The following is a 19112-nucleotide window of genomic DNA, read 5'->3' on the forward strand; positions in this document are numbered from 1 at the left end:
CATTGAAATTTTGAGTGTTGGCAATGAACGCCGCGAATAAGTTAAGAAAAAGTTGACACACGATATTAATTGCGTAATTGTTTACATGTTTCTGGCGGAAAATTTTATCAAGCTGCATTTTCTCGTTCTCTCATATTGTGTGCAACTGTAAATGAATATTGCGTCATTGAAAGCTTTTCCCCACTAACTTTGTTGCACGTTAATGACGGAGTTGGCTGAATAAAAGCTCACTTTTAATTAGCTTCGTGCTTTGGAAATACTCTTCGATGTTTCCAGCAAAGTAAATATTCAAATGATGATATTTTCACATTATTTTATTGAGATATGAGAGAATAAAAGTATGTTTCCGTGCGTGAAAGATTGAGTGTATGTGCGTGTGAATGTATCTAAGAATACAGTAATATTCTGGTATTTTTTGTGTGTTATTTGCTTGTAATCCTAGGCACTCCTCCTACGTGTATTAACTGTGACAGTGAAACCACCAGATTCATCGATCAACGTAATATATAAAAGGCAGAAGATATAATGATTAAAGGTAGATAGACTATGCATTCTTTGGGCCCTTAGATCGCAGTATAACATAATAAATCAATTTGGAATAATATTATGCATTTTGATTGTCAATGCTCGAGATGCAACTCTCCGACTATATTAATGTTTATCGATTTTGTATCTAATAACGTAAGAATACGCGGTAGAGTTCATGAATATTGCAGTGAATTGAATGAAACTTCACCGAGAATTTACCGTGCATTTCTCCGCTGAGAATTTCACCGCACCGATCGCAATCTCTGAAGCACTAACGCAAAGGTTCGATTTACGTAAATTTCGACTTACGCAGAGGTTGCCGGAACGCATCTCTTACGTAACTCAGGGGATGCCTGTATAAAAAGATTACAAATTAATATATAATCTTATTTTGAATTAAAAGCATAAAAAGAAATTAAGGTTGTCGGCATAATGTATGCTTGCCTGCTTTTGACAAGACGATGGTATACAAGAAATTGTGCCTCCAAGAATAGGTTGATTTCCTATTTTTTTTATTGACTATATCCAAAGATTATTACTCCTGGAGTACGTATTTCACACTTTTAGATTTTTAAATGACAATATCTATTTTTTGCAATTAAATGAAAAGTGAAAATTTTCAAGTGTGCGAAAATGCGACGGCTAAGTATGAATGCTGGGAAAAGCCCGTGTGACGTCTGGCTGCTGCTGTGTGAGGCCACCTGGGTGCGAGGATATGAATGCCGCTACAATGCACGCTGCTTGCCACCAAGTATGGCGGCAGCGTAGCTTGCAGGTAGCACTTGGCTTAAGTAAGGATGATTTCCCTGACTATAATGAACCCTGTTTTAAGTCATTCCAGCACGAATGGATGCAAAAAGCCTAGTGTCTACTTCACAATACAAACCTCTCGTCCTCTTCATCGGACTCCTCCTCTTCTTCCTCCTCTGCCTCTTCCTCAGATTCTTCCGAGAAGAGTCTCCGTGACTTTCTCGGAGGCTGGACTTTCTCTGGAGGTCTACATGCAGGGCAGAACCAATCGCCCAATGGAATGGCCTGACGAAAAAAAGAAAGGTTTTCCATCAAAAAATGTTGAATTTAGACTGAATATAACTGCGCAGACTATGTAAGAATATTGGTTTTGTCAGTATATCATTTGAAACATCAAATTGCACTGGGATCAATATTATTAAGCAATAAAGGGGGCAACCCACAGGTGATCTTTTATCCTTTAAATAATATTAAATCAGTTACATTAAAACAAGAACAATCCCTTCCTTTCTTTCAAGATAATGTTCATTGGGACACCAACTACCGATTTTGCCAGGGTAACTACATGGTCTAATAATCACATAAAAGCCGTTATTCTATGAACAGAGATTACTTTATAAGGGCAGTTCCTAGAATATTAACAATTGCAAACAATACTTAAGAGTAATTTTAGTGTTGCATCAATTGATGTTAATTATACTCACTACTTTTTCAACCTTCTTTTGACAGTCATGCAACAGAAGAAGAAATGATAACTGAACTAATTTGTTTCTGAATTTTTATCAAGTTAAAATGAATATGAGTCATACATACTTATAAATCACATGAGAATTAAATCAACTACTTTCAACTTACATTTAGCCTTGGCTTTAGACAGTACAGGTGGTACCCCTTGTTACAGCCATCACACAAGAGCATTTTTTCCCCATCTCCTTGCTTCCTACATATCCTGCACCTTGCATAGAGAGCAGACTTTGACCACTGGATGCTATTGTCTAAAACGACAGGAAAATGACAACGCAATTAGTCACACAATCCAACGCAATTACTTCAACACAAATAAGTCACATGGAGTATTCACACGGAAAGATGAATTCACCTCAAGATTTGACCTAATCATACAATGAAAAGCTTCTCAGATGACTAAGAACTTGACGCACAATAGCTAAATTCAAACTCTGACGTCCATCCTCAGGAGAGAGGTGGAATTTTTAATTCCAATTCCCAGGGTTGCTTAATTGAAATGTTTAAATCATGTTTCATCGTTGACTTCCATACTGTCATACCAAGAATAAGATAAAGGATATACAATGAAGTTCTCAAAAGAAAATATGATATCTATAGCATCATCTTAAGCAATATCCTGATGGTTTAAGCTGAAAGTCATTCCTGCATTCACAAGATTCCTAAGTTAGTCGTCAGCAGTTGCTTGTTACATCATATACAGTCGTACCAATGGATCAGATAGTTTGGGAGTTAAAAAGTCAGACTGTCACTGTAGACTTTGGATGCTGGAAGGATAAAGTGGGGTGAGGTATCAGAGGTGGAACATAATGTAAGAAACAAATACATCAGCTTTTATTTATATCAAGTGATTGGGTCAACAGCTATAGGTTTTCACTGATTTGTTGAGAATATGAGAAGATTGCCAATATTTTGTTGATACAAACATTTTACTACGGACGAAATCCACTTTGCATACCACTGCTTTAATATTTCAATTAACTTTTTTTTTCTAGCGCCTGATGATGATGATTACTCATTGAAACCCGGGTCGCGCTCTTATAAAATAAATGGTATAAGTAACTGTTTATATCCAGGAAATAATGGAATACCACATAGTTAACAAAGAGTTAGTGAATTTTATTTCAATTAACATTTATTACGCACACCAGTCTTGAAATGAGACTTCTGTATGCTTCTACAATTACAGGCAGTCCCCGACTTCCACACAAAATGCAATCCTGGAAACGTGCACGAGAGTTGAACCATTGAGTTTGATACTAATTTGGGGTTATGTTTAAAAAGAGCACAATATACATAATAAAATCTTATTTTTTACTAAGATTTTTATTAACTAATGTTTAATAATAAATAAATAAATGAAATATCACACATTATGTAATTTATTTTTAAAATATGCAGAAAATGTAAAAATTAGTTAAAAAAAACAAAGAATTCCAAAGGGTACCAAGTGAAACTTCCTCTCGGTTTTTCAGTTGACATTCCACTTATTATATCCATTATAAATATAAAGACATTTCAAGAAGCATTACAAAATACAATTGTTGAACCCTAACTCTTGATATCTTATAATTTTTACATAAAAATTTCTTGGCGGGTGACACCTCGCGATCACGTATCTTTCGCACGTTGTTCTAAAAAGACAGAAGACATGTGGGATTCGGATGGTACTTCGTTCAATATATGTTCATATGAATGTGTACATGTCGTACATGAATTAAACAGCACTCAAACAGAAAAACACAATTAGAAGAAGGACGTTTATTTATTAATTATACTGAAAACTGTTTGATAGTGTCTAGTCAACTATTTTGAAAAATCTCTCCAATGAAGGCTGAACTACAGCTTTCTTCTTCTCTTGATAAAGGAGCCTACTGCAGCCAGTTTCTATCTTGCAAAAATCACCTTGATTAAAGTCAAAACCGCCCTTGATGGTATATGCTCGTATTGTCTGCTCATCATGCCATATAAAACAGCTGAATGGTGGGTTGCACAATAAAAATCGTGGGAATTTAAAAAAATTACAGACAAATGTTGAAAGTCCAACTTTAGCGTATGAAAGTCCAACTTTAGCGTATGAAAGTCAAGTATAAGTTTGGAATCAATGAAAGTGTGAATTGTATGAAAGTCGAGGACTGCCTGCATATCTCATCATTGTTTTATTCATCTACTGTGGTTTCTCCTTCTATCCCTAGGATTTCATATTTATTAATATTACATATTCAATGATTATTGTTGATATCGCAAAAATCGAAAAGCACAAAACCCATAATATTTATTCCTCAACATTATGATTTTTCTTTTTTGCCTATGTTACAATGAGTGTACTTTAATTTTATTGGCTGGACTTAAGTTTGCAGTTTTATTTTAAACCTAAACAACATCAGAGCCGGGTGATAAGGGCTTGATCACAAAACGTGCGCTTACATAGATGACAGTAATCATCAATATAATGTTTTCAATTATATGCATATTCCATGATCATACATTGTGTATCTTCTGTTTTCAATATGGCGTAGAAACAAATTTCTTTTTTTTTTTTTTGTTAAGTGGCAGAGAAAAAAACATTAAACCATTTTATTGCTTATTAGAACACGTGTTCAAAAATGAAAAAAATCAGATTATCTAAAAAGTGAAAATATCTTTGGAGCTGTCCATCCCACTCTACTGCTACTGAAAGAGCTCATGATCCAGTGATTCATATTGGTCATACTTTTCAAAGCTTGGATGATATTTTTTTATTGGCCAAGGTGAAAGAGAAGGGAGGTGCAGAAGTAAAAAATCATTGCAAATGTTGCTATGAGAAAGCAGTGTAAGAAGACAAAAAGAGGCTAAAGAAAAACTTCTGTTGAATCGTATGATAATTGTTAAATGCATTTTCTGAAACATATGTTTATTCACTCTATTGTCCCTCTTTTATCAGTTTTTGCCATATTAATTTAGCATACTTGGCTTGATTGTTGCATAATAATGGATAATATGCATAGAAGTTTTTCTGGAAAAAAAATTTAAATCTATAAGTTTTCAAGTGCATCTGACTACATATGGCATATCAGTCATGTCATATACACAGCACTGAAGTAGCTGTGACCAACAGCGTTCTATGAGAGGCCAAAAAGTGACTCATTCGTCCGTCATAATGACCAAAGCAGCATGAAGATGAAAGTAAGACATGAAAAAAATCTACCATATTCTGGGCTTAGAAAGCCGCACTGAAGAGACAGTAGCAATGGATAGAAAAAAAAATGAAAATTTCTATTTCATGCAGTTTCAAAAATGAACAATTTCTTACCAAGAGTGTAGAAATGAAGATAAAGCTGGGAGAGGCTAGTAGAGCCCATCAAGGATGTCTCCCACCTCTCCATAGGCGATGATGTAGACATGAGGTCATCTTTATCTTTTCCATCATCTGAGCCTGTAGAATTAAAATTAATAAAGAAATTGATAATCGAAAGATAATTTTAATTAGGCTTATTGAAAGTTTAATACTCATGGAAAGAAATTTAATAACAAAGCAGACTTCAATTTTATAAAGAAAGAAATTTATAAATAAGGAGAGACTAAAACATGGTGACTGCGGTGACATTAAGTACCTAATATGAGCAATTACTGAAAAACCATATGAAAAACAACAGAAATTCCTTCAAAATTATGATTCTTTTGTGAATTTAATGTTTAATATAATTACAGTCACATAATTTTAATCCAAAATTCACCAAATTAGGGAATGAGAGTTATAGTACTTCAAAATTTTAGAATACCTAGAAGATTCACATAAATATATTACAAGCAGTTGTTGGTCACCACAAAAGGCACTGCATTTAAACCCCTCTTTTACACTTTTGAGAGGGATAAGGGGTAAAAAAGTATAAATCACGCATAGGGCCAATTTAATGAAAATAATCCCTTACAGTTTGGCTAAATGGTCTATTTTTCCACTGAATCATGTCTTAAACAAATAGTAAGTATAAATCATGTAATTATTGCATCAAAACATTTTAACTATCCTTTTCCTTACTTGACCTTAACTTTTCACTACCATTAGCACCTGACAATACTGTCAGATGAGCTTTACAATGCTACCCCTCATCACAAGATTCACTTTTTAAGACTCAAGTCTTAGGCCTCGGGTACGATACAAGCGGCGGGCGGTGAGCGGCAACCTGAGCGGCACATGAGCGGCAGCGGTGGCTATAATACGAGCGGCAATTTCCTAACCGCTCAGGTTTCTCACCTTTTCTAACTTCAGTCTTCCTTTGTTTGGCCGTATTCTCACTACTTTGATGTTCTCTGCTTACATTTTCAACTACACTGAAGGATGAATCTACTGAGCGGCGAGCGGCAGTGGAAAAGAAATTGGTCTGGACTTGGAACCATGAGCGGCACTGGGCGGCACCGCTCAAACATATCGTACCCACCCTCAATGGATTTACACGCAACTAAATGAGGACCGATGTCAGAGCGGCACCGCTCACGCCGCTTGCCGCTCGTATCGTACCCGGGGCCTTAGGAGGTAGCACATAGATAAAAGGCCTGTCTCATCTAAATTGTAAATGCCTTTTGGTGAATACCCTTAAGTATGCTGACTTTAAGAATGTTCCTTCCCCTGTGCAACTGTCTGGGGATCAACACTGCTTGACTTACCACACATTGATTTGTGCAAGAGATGTGCAAATAGCAATCGCGAATATTCTAATACCTCAAATACTAGAAAGTATTCAATATTTGAGATCTCAAATAATTATGCTAAAAGTACGATCTTGAATACCTCGAATACTTTGAATTTTGCGTCATACACAGGCGCATACACGTCGTTGACTGAAATGATCAGGGAAAAATATCCGAGAAACCCTGGTTTCCCAATCGAAATCACCCAAAAAAATTGAAACTGGCAAAAAAAAATCGACCTTTGAGTTATCTTCTGTCACACATACAGCTACAGCTCCCTAACTGTTCCACTAATCGAAGAGATCATCATGGATTCGAAGACTATCAGAATGCAGTCTTCCCCTCACATCAGTTTTGTTTCTTTATGCCAAACGACGGCTCTGCAACTTGCCCCAAAACTTTCCACCGATTTTAATTTTGTTCCTTGTATGGTGGTGATGTAATATCTGCTATGTTCCTTTTAGTAGCCAAGCATAAATAGCACACCATTTAAAATTTTGTAAACGTACATACGAGGAAGACATAACACTGTTAATATAAATAAATCATTTGGACTTGATGAAAATACCACATACCGCGGGAAAATGTAAATTGTGGGGACGTAAAAGAAAGATTTTAATGTATTTCACTTCACCTTAGGCAAACACACACACTTCAACACAAATTTTCTCACAATCACTCTCAGACAAAATTCATGTCGAGCATTGGTTCAGACTCATGGGAACGGCAAATAAGTCATAAGTACAGAACTGCCTTACTTTGCCATGAAACTATTGGTCACCAATTTCCACTAGATGCCACAAAGTACACATTTAGTTGATCCTATGAGCAGAATAAAATTGTAGAGCTTACCATCATCACCTTCTTCATCCTTGTTCTTCTTCTTGGAAAGCATAGCCTTCATGCGTTTCTCCTGACTCTTCTGGTCCTCACCTTCAGTAAAGCAGAAATACTTAATCAGATCAATGCAATCACAACACCCTATACTCTATGGAAACTAACAAAGTAAACACACATTGAAATTTGTGAAAGGGCTATTTTTAAAGTTTATCAAAAAATAAACCTGAGATGAAACTCCATTCTTACACTTAATGACAGGATATGGACCAGCCTACGTCTTAAAAATAAGCAAACACTCTTTATTTTGCATACACGAATTAGAATTTACAGGTAAAAAAAAAAAAAGACAAGCATGCAAGAAAATGTAGTAATGTTGAAATTTCCTCCAACATTTCACGCATAATGCTTAAAGAAATACAGGGTTCCCACTCTGACTACATCATAAAATTCACGGTTTTTTCCAGGTTTTCACGGTCTAAATGTCGTCAAATTCACGGTCTGTTGACAAGCCATTTTAGGCAGAAATATTGAAGACGCATCAATCATCGGCCGCGTGTTAACTAAAAATTTATCAAATGCGACAGACGTGGTGAATGCAAACGCAGCAATGAAAGTACTCTCTCTCTCGTGACGTCACCTATTGATATCAAAATTCAGGGCCGGCTAGAGGTTGCGAGTCGGAAAATGGAAGGAGCAGGGTGGTAGGGAAGAGAAGAAGTGCCTGATTTTTTGCTAGAGTAAATGAACACTTAGTTTACCGGTCTTCCAATCACAGGCTCAGGATAAATGTGCCGTCATGGTACACGGACCAATAATTACGCTTCGAATATACGTGTGCAGATAAATGCGTGGACAGTGTCTGCGCGTGACTGACCTTGAAACATTATCGACGTATCGATTTTTCTTTTGATCTGTCAATTGCAGTTCTACAATAGAGTTTGAGAGATTTTTAAAGTTTTATGACGAAATTCACGGCTTATTCACAGTTGAGTAGGAACCCTGAAATACTAATATTCAAATAAAACCTATTCCAACGAGTTAACTTTTTCAGTTCCATTATTACAATAACTGAACATGCTGAAGAAAGAAGAAACATACCTAATGGTTTTTTCAGATACCGGTGCTCTATGCACTGAGCCACCTGCAGGATGGCAGAGGCTAGCTGATTGATGCATGGTTTCACCATGAGGTCGTTGGCACCACCACCTTCTGATCCATTGTCATCCTCACCGCCCTGGTCTTCCTCCACTTTAAGGATACTTAGGTGACCTCCAGGATCCTCATAGCTAGGCATGCCTCCGTCGGACGATAAACTTGTAGTGTCAGGTGTCTCAGGTCTACTAGTTTTGCCTAGAGGAGAGAGGATCCAATATTTTATTGATATTCAAGAACAATCATATTCCAGCCTACATCACATGGAAGAAGGTCCACCCAGCCTTCCATCCCAGCAGGCGAAATGTTGCCTTACGCAAATCACAGTTTTATAAGTATGAAAAATCCAGCAAAATTTGATTCAGTATTACTAAATTCTTTTTATTCTTGCCCATTGTTTTTTTTTATCATTGAAGACAAACTTTCTAGCTCCTGAGCTAACGATTCTTTTCTGATTGCATGACAGTGAACTAAGTGTGTATTAGAAATCTAATTTTGAAACTACATCAATCTATAAACAACTCTAGAGCTCTACTAGTTGACATGAATGATGTATTAAATGAGATGACAATTACATTTACGTCAAAAAGTTACACCTTCTGCCACATGATCAAAAATGTTTTATCAACAAAGCTATTTCAATATAAATGAAAAAGAACAGGAACTAAACTTGTAGAAAAAATTCAGTCCAATAATCTAACATAATATGCATTAAATAAGCTTTCCCACTAGAATCCCTTTAATTTTGAAAGAGACAGCTGATTAAGTCCCCAGGATATATGGGTGCCTCAGGGTGCAGCATTATAGAGAAGTATGCATATGCTTGCTTAGTAGGGAGGTCTCCAGCAGAAGTATGGAGGGGAATGCAGAGACAAAAAAGACTACCCCAAGAAAGGGTGGGTCACATAACCTTAAAGAAATGTTTAACTTTTGCTAACTTGAATTGACAGAATCAGAAAAGACTTAAGGCAGTTGATTGCTGATTGTGTCACTAAGCCCCCAAATTGGAGTAATAGGAATTAGACATCGGGGATTGAATCATTCTTCATAATGATACACTAACAACAAATTCACAGTGTTAAAATATGGAATATATACCTATTAGTCAGAGGAGATGGAAAATAGGGTGAAATAGGCTAGCTGACTTAAACTGTAGTTGATTTTCTTCCACTATGTCAAGTTTTTTTCACTATTCCTTGAGTAACTGTGACCATTCTCTGCTAGATTGCGAGTCGACCACAGGAGGCATCACTGCTCACCAATTGCCTGACCTTATTGGACCTTATCCAACTGGTGCCAGGTGACTGATGCCATAGGAGACCAGTGACAGATGCCCAGCAGTGTGGTTAAGCAGAAGATATAATAGTGAGAGACAGGAATGTAGCCTGAATTTGCTTCGTAAAGGAACTTTGGTGTTGCGTGGGTTGCCTACACGGATATTTTTTGTCAATCCACACGCACATTCACCTTCGTACAAATTAAATTATTCTGTATGGACAGTACATAAGGTAATATATCCCTTTAAATTCCTTCTTTTGCAAATTTTGTATGACGTATGACACAAAAAGAGGGTACCCTGTAGCTTAAAAAGTTGACGTGATAGATAAAAGCAGAGGTTTTTTCTTACCCAGAGGCCAAAATTTGGTCAAAAACAAGTCACAGATCTAAGACAACAAAATGGCTGTTCCCGAGTGCAATACGAAATTTGGAATCTAGCACAAATATAAATTTCCCATGCCTGGCTTTCATTTTCCCCAATGTTGCATAACTTTCCAAAGTGAAATTTCTAAACTTCCTTGTTTTACAATACTTATAATTGCCAACCTGAAATTCCCCTTTTCTCTAGGGTTTTCCGAGGGCTAAAACTTGCTGTTAAAAATCAGAGAAGGATAGCTGTGTGTGCTTTTGATAACCTGAACTTCATGCTTCAACACATAATGTTTGTGAACAAATGTAAGTTATGAACGCCTTCATGACTTCTGCGGTTATCCACCAAAAAATATTGACCTGGTTTAGCCAAAAAAATAAATTTGATATTGACAGCCATCAAATTGGTTTTGAGTAGACAAGGATTAACTCACCCTCGCTTTTCAGCTTAGAGATAGTTTTATCAGCTGCTGTGTCCTTCTGTAAAAAAGGAAATTAACATGAAACATTACAATCACACATAATTCTGAAACTCAAACAATCGTATCATTAAAGCAAGTAGAAGCATAAAGCAAACAGAAGCATACTAACAAGTTCTTTTGCACAGTCCTTGTTGCCCCAAACTAACTTATCACACTGCTGATCATAATTTCCAGTGCTTAGAGCTTCCCTCCACACATCTCTGTCTTTGACCTAATAAAAGAAAGCAAAAATTATAATTACAATGAGCAAAATGTCCATTTAAGGAACTAAGGGGAATATCAAAATTTATCATGAATTGACTCATGACATTGACTTAAAAGATCTGAAAAGTAAAGTCTGCCTACTTTCATTGATACAGAAAAGATTTTTTTTCTTATTTTGCTAAGTAAAATATTGAGAATTCTGCAAATGTGCTAATAATTAAAATGATAGAAATTACTAGAAAGAAACAGAATACCAAATTCCCAGGTTCAGTCACGTATAGCTATAGCATGGAGAGGTAAACAACTAGACATGACGAAAGCACTCAAATATTACCAACCTTAAGCATTCCAAAACCTCCCATGGTGATTTTATCTTCCATGTCCAGAATATAATCACGTAGTGTTAGCTCAAATAAATCTTCAGTTGGGATACCACAGCTGAAGTTGAAAACACTACTTTCCTTCTTTGATTGCTGGCGCCCAGATTTTCTTGGCTCATTGATCGTCTCTGGAGTCTAAGAAGGAAAATATTATTTTAATAGGAATCATATAATACTCAATATATTAAAATAAAACCCTTAAAAAATACAAAATTTCTGCTTCTCACTTGATGCGTCCTCTACTCTTCCATTTGACAAATTTTTGCATGCATGACAAACTTTGCTAGTATTCAGCTCTGCTGCAAGCATTACATTTGTGGGAGTGTTTTCCTTCCAGCAGATCCTTAAGCTGGTGAAAAACCTCACTTTCTAATGGGCAAGGAACTTTCTTTAACCAATTACCACCCAAGTACTATCCACTTATGACCCATGACTCAATAAAGTTAATGGTTTGAGGTGTTACTTTATGGAATTCATTCATACTGAATGAAAATTAAACTATGTTTTTCCACATAAAATATTTATTAGATCACTACCATGATTTCAACGCTCTGCATCATATGAATATTTAAGACAATCAATCAATGTACTCCTCACCTGAGGATTAATTTTCATTCAACATGACTCAATACACTGTAGTTACTGCAACAAAGTACAGTGCAACCTCGATATAACGACACCCCACGGTGCACTAATAAACACTCGCTATAGCGAATTGTCGCTTTACCGGAGGTGGAGCAAATAATAGCCAATATACCTGTTGCGAACAGATATACAGGAACAGGAGTGGTGCGGCGACAGATAAACATCTATCCGATAAACGTAAGCATAAATCCAGACGAAAGGCGATGTTTTTTTGCATCACTAAATTTCCTTACTCAAATTACAACTAACTATTCAAACAATTTATAAGCGCCGCACTGAATGAAAATTATGGAAAGCATTGTTTTGTCAATCATTATATTTATCGAACGACAGTTTACCACATAAATTTGAGACTGAGCACTCCATTAACTTCATTTCTAACAGATCGCTAGCAGTTACAGAGGTTAAGGAGTCTTGATGAAAGTCTTCCGGCGGTGAAACCCTCGCTATGGCGAGAGCCAACGCCGAAAGGGTCTCGTAAAAACGAATTTTTTAACACGCTTATTATAGGGTCAATTGACGGTGCACCGGCTATCTCTCGTAATATCGGGGGTGTCGCTATAGCCCGTACTCGCTTTAACGAGGTTCCACTGTAGATAGCGCAGATACAATGTTTTCTTTGAGTGTCGGGAAATGTTTCCAACATGATGAAACCAGCAGCTGCTTAGTCGAGTGCTTCAGTATGAAATGCCATCCCCTCCAACCAACATGAAACCTCAGACCCATGCCTCTTCGCAACATATGTAATCATTTTTTGGTATAAAGTTTGTTAAGTTTATAAAGTCAATTGCAAATAGATTTGTATTTTGATGGTCCTAAAATTACAAGTTTTATCATAAAAGTATTGTATGCCATCAATTGCTTTTGGGATTGAAAGGGAATTATGGGTTGTAAACGACCCAATGGGAGCCCATTGAAAGTGTTTTTATCAAGTAACACGCTAAAATATTAATTTAAACTGTTTATTTGCAACTTAGGATTACTTTGCAGCCATAATTGAGATCATCTTAAATTCACTTTATAATAAACAAAAATAATGAATAAAATTTAATTTTGATCATCAACTATACATCATATATATTTATTTGTAAGAATACGATGAAAATACTAGTTGTCAATGCATGGACGTAGCTTACAATAAATCGGTTGTATTTTTATTGTCTTCAAACAATATAACAGCAACATGGGCGGAGAATATCTTATGGATCACAATATTGCGAACTATCAAATTTTGATTCGAGGAAAAAATTGTGTCATTCAATCATATCCTGGAATCACGTATGATGTTAGGCACGATGTGGTGGAAGTTCTTCATATAAATAAACTTGGACATTGCAATATTTCAATATTAATTTTCAATATTGCAATGTCCAATTTCACTTACACGTCCTAGCACTTGATGTGTGCATGAATAATGCTTGGATTCAGTACCGATCCCGAAGTCATAATATGTCTTCACTAAACTTAGGACGGGAAATGACAAGGCCAATATTGTTGAATTACAGCACTGCACCTAAGCTCACAATTATCTTGGTACTGTAGTGGAGCATCAGAGAAAAGATCATAGCAGTCACATCCTCATTATGAAACAACCCAGATGCCAGTGTTGTATCTGTCAGAATACTACTATGTCTTCTGAAAGGTGCAAAGTTCCTTCTCATGACAATTGCTTTGTACAGTACCATAGTTTGCAATTAACTAATATAACCCATAGTTTGAATTTTTCCAAGATGTTGAATGTTTATTTTGTTGGTGTACATTATTTTCAAAGTTTGAGCATGTATTAATATGTACTATAATTGCAATATATTAGATAAAAATTGCTTCACAGTTAAAGTGTTCTTTGGCTTATCACAATATTTATTGTTGGCACTAATGCAAAAGAGAAATACGTTACTGTATTAAGCAGTATACTACAAGCAATGTTCGTATTCTCACAAAAATCATGTACTATGTCATATTGCTGAAATGGAGTTATGTATAAAGATTGTATTTTAAACAATGGATAAAAATGTCAAAAAATAATTGAAATAAAATTTGTTAATTGAAAACCATTTCCCAGGGAACCGTCCTATGGGTCATTTATGACCCAGACTGGCACTAGGTAACAGAACGTGACAATTCACTCTAACTTGATTTACCCATCATAAGGGATCATTTCTTAACTTTTCCAATCATATTTGAAAGGAAAATCGAAAGAAAAAAAATTTCAGGGTGGTAGCAATGGATTAAGAGGGACAACGTGATCTCAGCTTTGCCAAGTCTTGTGTATTCTACCATAGAAACTCTTGTGGTGTACATGGAGAGAGACTATGGCAACACAGCAAGTAGAATCAAAAGTCATACACAATGGAGGTCTGAGAGCAACTGGACTTCCACAGGTAAGTTCACTACATTCTAATATGCCCGAAGTTTCAAGTTGGGGACAGATTCTCTCCCCCACACCTGTACATTTTTGGCCAACCCCACAACACCCAAGATATTTTAACAGGGTTCATACCAAATTTTCTTTGCAATTTCTCCGACTTTCCCAATCTCAATTTCTTATGCATCTCTGATTTGGCAAATATCAATACAGTAGACTCTCATTATTACGAAGTTCACGGGACCAAAAAACTGGAGGTTCGTAGTAACAACTTCTTTTAGGAATCATCGCAATAAAACATACTTCCTCAAAATTTCTTGTCTCCTCAATATCTCGTACTTATAATCACACTGTGGAATAGCTTCAGAGTAATTATGCGTATAATATATGCGATTTAATTATGCACACATAAATAAAAACAAGAACATTCGTTTGGGTTTATCAATAGAAGAATGTGACATGATGCAATTGAGGGTTGATATCTTCCTGAACTCAGTAAGTCCTCTGTATACAAACAAGATGTGTTCCAAGACCTTGTTTGCCAGTTTATAAACCTATGCAAGGCATCGAAACGGGCGGTTATCCTGCAGAATGCAACACTGCATTACAGTTGTGCATTAACTAATGATTGTGACGAACTAATCTAGCTACGCATGCGATGCAGCTGGAGGAGAAAATAATCATTCTCCAAGGGAAGGAAGAACAGATGAAACACTGAATAGTTCCTGACTTCACCACCGATTAAATGATACTTAGTTCAGATTATGCCCAAAGTGCGAGTTCGGCTACGATGGCTACGCCACACCGTATCAGTCAACTCGAAAGGTGCCAAATTTGAAATTTCGGGTTCACTTGGTGTAAGTCTAATGAATACACAGAATATATTACTTACCACATTATGGTGGCTTAATACCAATAAAATTACAAGGGAAATCAGAAAATACCTAACAATGTCAACGATTTGTTAATATGGTTTCCATGGTAATTGCTTTGTATCCTGGGAGCTCTCCTTCTGAACTTGGCCAATACTTGGCACCTCACCAGTCTGGATTTTTGTGTAATAAGCAAATGGCACAGTATACAGGGGTTTTATGAAAAAATTCTGAAAGGTATATTGTGACATAAGAGTCAAACAGGGCAAAGCTAGCACTATCCCATCCCATCTAACATGGACAGCGAAACATCCACCTTTCCACTTCAATAAAGCACATCTATGCAAACCACAATTTTCATCTTTTTACAGTTCCCATAAATTTCCCCTGATCATAACCAAATTTCCCTCACATTACCACAACTTCCAGTCTCAATTTTTATTTCTCTTGCTTCGCTGACCAGTATGAATCCTGCTATCCCCAAGCTCATGCATGTACTATGTCTTCATCCACACAAATCCAGGTCTCAGCGGTTCAAAGCACAACACATGTGTCAAGTAATTCTTATAATTAACTCAAACACACAGCGTATTTCTCGGAATATAGTCTCCTCTCTCTAATTTGAGGCTTCAGTTTTGGGAAAAAATTTTAAAAATGCGTTTGAATATAGTCCCCCCTTGAATTTTTTCCTTGGGCAGTTTTGGAAAAAAAGGGGACAGTGAAAAAGTTATTTAAACATATTAGCATAATAGCTATTACTTTTTAGAAATCCACATTCAAATTAAAAACAAATAATAACACACAAATTTTATTACTCGACTGACCAAGGTTTCTACACCTGAAACCATTGTAATTTTTGTATGTCCTTGAGCCATATCAGTCATAAAACTTGAAAAAAAAAACTTCACCAATGTTCCGATTTATTAATCAATCTTATATCAAGAGGTTGCCAAGGGTTCTTTCAATGTTTTATGACTCTAACCACTAAAATACAAAATACCGCAAACTCTAAATTATCCCGGCTAATGATGGGGAGAGGCGGCTTGTATAATCGGAAAACATTGGTAATCCGAACTTTCACTTTAAATTCTTGCAATATTCATGATTTACGTGTATCAAACAATCTTCTATATTATTTCTACTGCATAGATACCTTTTTCTCAACTTATACGCAACCAAACTCTACAAATGAGGTACCAAAATGCACAGAATTTATCAGAGAACATGCGACGGCATACCTTACTTCCTAAATATTGCTATTGTTTCCTAAAATTGGTTTTTAAATAATAAAAAAAAACCTAAATAATCCTGACGTTAACGGCGCACAAACTGATACATTTGTTTATTTGCAACAATATCTCGCATTCTTTAAATAACTTTAATTAAAATGCGGCTGATTCCACATTCAAGTCTCCTGTTGATACGTAAGTATGAGTCATCATGTGCGTTTAAAAGAGGATAGTGTAATTACTTCCAATGTTGTGTTTAAAGAGGTCCTCTGACCTCAATTTGTATATTCCAATTAAATTTGTACATAAGACCCTGCCATTTTTTCTACATTTTAAAATTAGAAACGCGCCTATCCCTCTGTGGACCTGCCTTGAAAAGAGCGGGGGAAGCCCACTGGGAGCAGCACGCTCGTAAATTATTATTTATGCATAAAGACTTGATTCCAGAAAGCCAGATTTTAGATTGCTTGCTGGCCTCAACGAGAGCTTACTTCACCTGACTGCGATCTTTTTAGCAGTTGTATTGTGATTGTACTTGTATTCCCGCTGCTAGATATACTCCAGTCAACTATTTAAGCAGGCAAGTGCCTGACTAGGGAAGTGTTACACAAGTAAAACAAAAAAGGAATTATTTTTATGGTAAATAATTTTTGACTATCATTTCACTATCTCTCCATTATTCTCAGCTCTCCTGTGTTGCCAAAACATCAAAACTACCCATTTGACGAAATATGCAATGAAACTTTACACATACATAAGCCACCAATTGGTAAAATGAGGCCAAAATAGGAAAAAATTTCAAAAATAATTTGAACTGAATAAAAAATATCAATCCACATTGAGTCAAATTGTTAGATAAAAATACTTTGGCAACACCATCCCATTGGAGTCAGATGACCTTTACCTAATTACAGAAGCTGATACCTACCCAGGAGCTGAAATAACACACTCCTAGAGGTAGCAAGATAAAACACTAACACTTGAAAAGATAAAACATCACAAGAAATTCCTCTCACCTGAGTGTGATCCAATTTATGAGCAGGACACTTTGTCATGGAACCTAATATTCTAGTCCTTTGCTGGAGCAACGCTTGCCGCAAATGCCCCTCTCTAACACCCCTAGGGTTCAAAGCACCGACTAATGCATCCAGCTCAGCCTCTCGCGAGTAAAATGCCCACTTGGTGCGCGGCAGAAATGAGGAGTGCACGTGACACACCTTGCTGTCCGCAACACACACTAGGTTCTTGGCAAGTTTCACATTGACCACATCCTCCTCCACATCACTTCCTCCGTGAGAGTCAGACAGCCGATTCACGACCACGGAACGGTTCTTCTCCGCCTCGTTCTTCAGGCTGAGTGGAGGCTTCTTGTGACCAGTTGAGAGACCCCTCTCGCTGCCCTCATTTTCCTTATCACTTCCGTTCCCACCACGCTCCTCAAACAGCCGCTGCACACATGCCAATGCTTCCTCCTGGTCATTGGCCAGGGCAAGCATGGGGTTGTGGGGCGTTGCAGAGGGGAGGCAAGAGCCTGGGCACTCTTCATTGTCTTCGACAAACAAGCCTGGCAGGGATCGGAAGATCCAGAACCGGCGATATGCTCTGTCTCTGCCCAGAGGTGTGGCCCGGGCCAAGATTTGATAGGTGGCTATGGCATCCTGCAGCTCCTTCTCTTTCCTCAGCAATTCCTGCTTACGACGTAGTTCGTCACGCTTGGGGCTCTGAGGATCGGGCTGTTTCTCTTCAGGGGCAGCATTTCCCTCCTTGAGTTTCTGCATCTCCTCCTTCCTTTTCTTGCGCCTGGAGAAAAGTTAAGTGAATATAAGTACTCAATCAGTGCTTCCACATGAAGATCAGTGTGTATAGGTGAGGGCCAAAGTCATAAAAAAGAGGTCAATAAATATGCTATAAATGGATGTTCCCTAATTTAAGGAGTTAACAGTGCAACCAATAAGGGAATACCTTTCAGGAATAGGAAACTACAGAGAAGTCCACAGTGTTGTATTAACACTATAGCAAGTTTATTTACATATATATCATGAAATTAATTACTGCAACTATCACTTTTTTTGCAATTCCAAGTTCTGCAAAAGCACATGTAAGAGATGCACCTTTTCTCCCAGAAATTGAGGCCAAAAATGGGGGTGCGTCTCTTCCATGAACTTCTTATCTTCCCCCACTCCCCTTCCCCAATCGCAAGTCCAAGTGGAGCTGAGTGGCCTTGGTTTTCAGCGTGAGTCAGTCATCTAAAAACCAAGGTCAAAAACAAGCGGGAGGCAGGGGAGTTTCTCCCTTAGTGACGTATTTTAAATGCTCCTGTTTGCGTTTCTTACTCAAAAGTATCACACCGTAGTGTCGATACCTCAGAGGCAAACATGGAAAAGATCACAGGGTTTTTTTATTAACCCTCCGGTGAGCACACTAGTGGCATCAGAAGATGCCATAGGTGTGATTTTTCAAAATGCATCTTTAGATGCTATTATAAAGATTATTGCAATTGAAAATTATATGGTCGAAAAAATTTGCGGTATCAAAAATTCAATTGAGTGTACATTTTTGGACTAAATGACATAAGATTTTAGAAATGCTAATAATTGAAGTGAGCT

General features: G+C 36.9%; 1 protein-coding gene across 3 annotated transcripts in view; it reads right to left on the bottom strand.

Moving 5' to 3' along the window:
• The window catches only part of LOC124168470 (bromodomain adjacent to zinc finger domain protein 1A), a 52899-nt gene that overhangs the window by 13211 nt on the left and 20576 nt on the right, over positions 1-19112 (bottom strand). For all 3 annotated transcript variants that reach the window (XM_046546731.1, XM_046546730.1, XM_046546732.1), the window contains 9 exons: positions 17523-18306; positions 11354-11530; positions 10921-11022; positions 10764-10809; positions 8629-8880; positions 7543-7623; positions 5315-5437; positions 2134-2273; positions 1415-1563 (listed from right to left, as the gene is read on the bottom strand). In XM_046546731.1, coding sequence (XP_046402687.1) covers positions 1415-1563; positions 2134-2273; positions 5315-5437; positions 7543-7623; positions 8629-8880; positions 10764-10809; positions 10921-11022; positions 11354-11530; positions 17523-18306 — 1854 coding nt within the window. The remainder of the gene's footprint in view (positions 1-1414; positions 1564-2133; positions 2274-5314; positions 5438-7542; positions 7624-8628; positions 8881-10763; positions 10810-10920; positions 11023-11353; positions 11531-17522; positions 18307-19112) is intronic.

Source organism: Ischnura elegans, chromosome 11, assembly GCF_921293095.1.
Source record: "Ischnura elegans chromosome 11, ioIscEleg1.1, whole genome shotgun sequence".
NCBI lineage: Eukaryota > Metazoa > Arthropoda > Insecta > Odonata > Coenagrionidae > Ischnura > Ischnura elegans.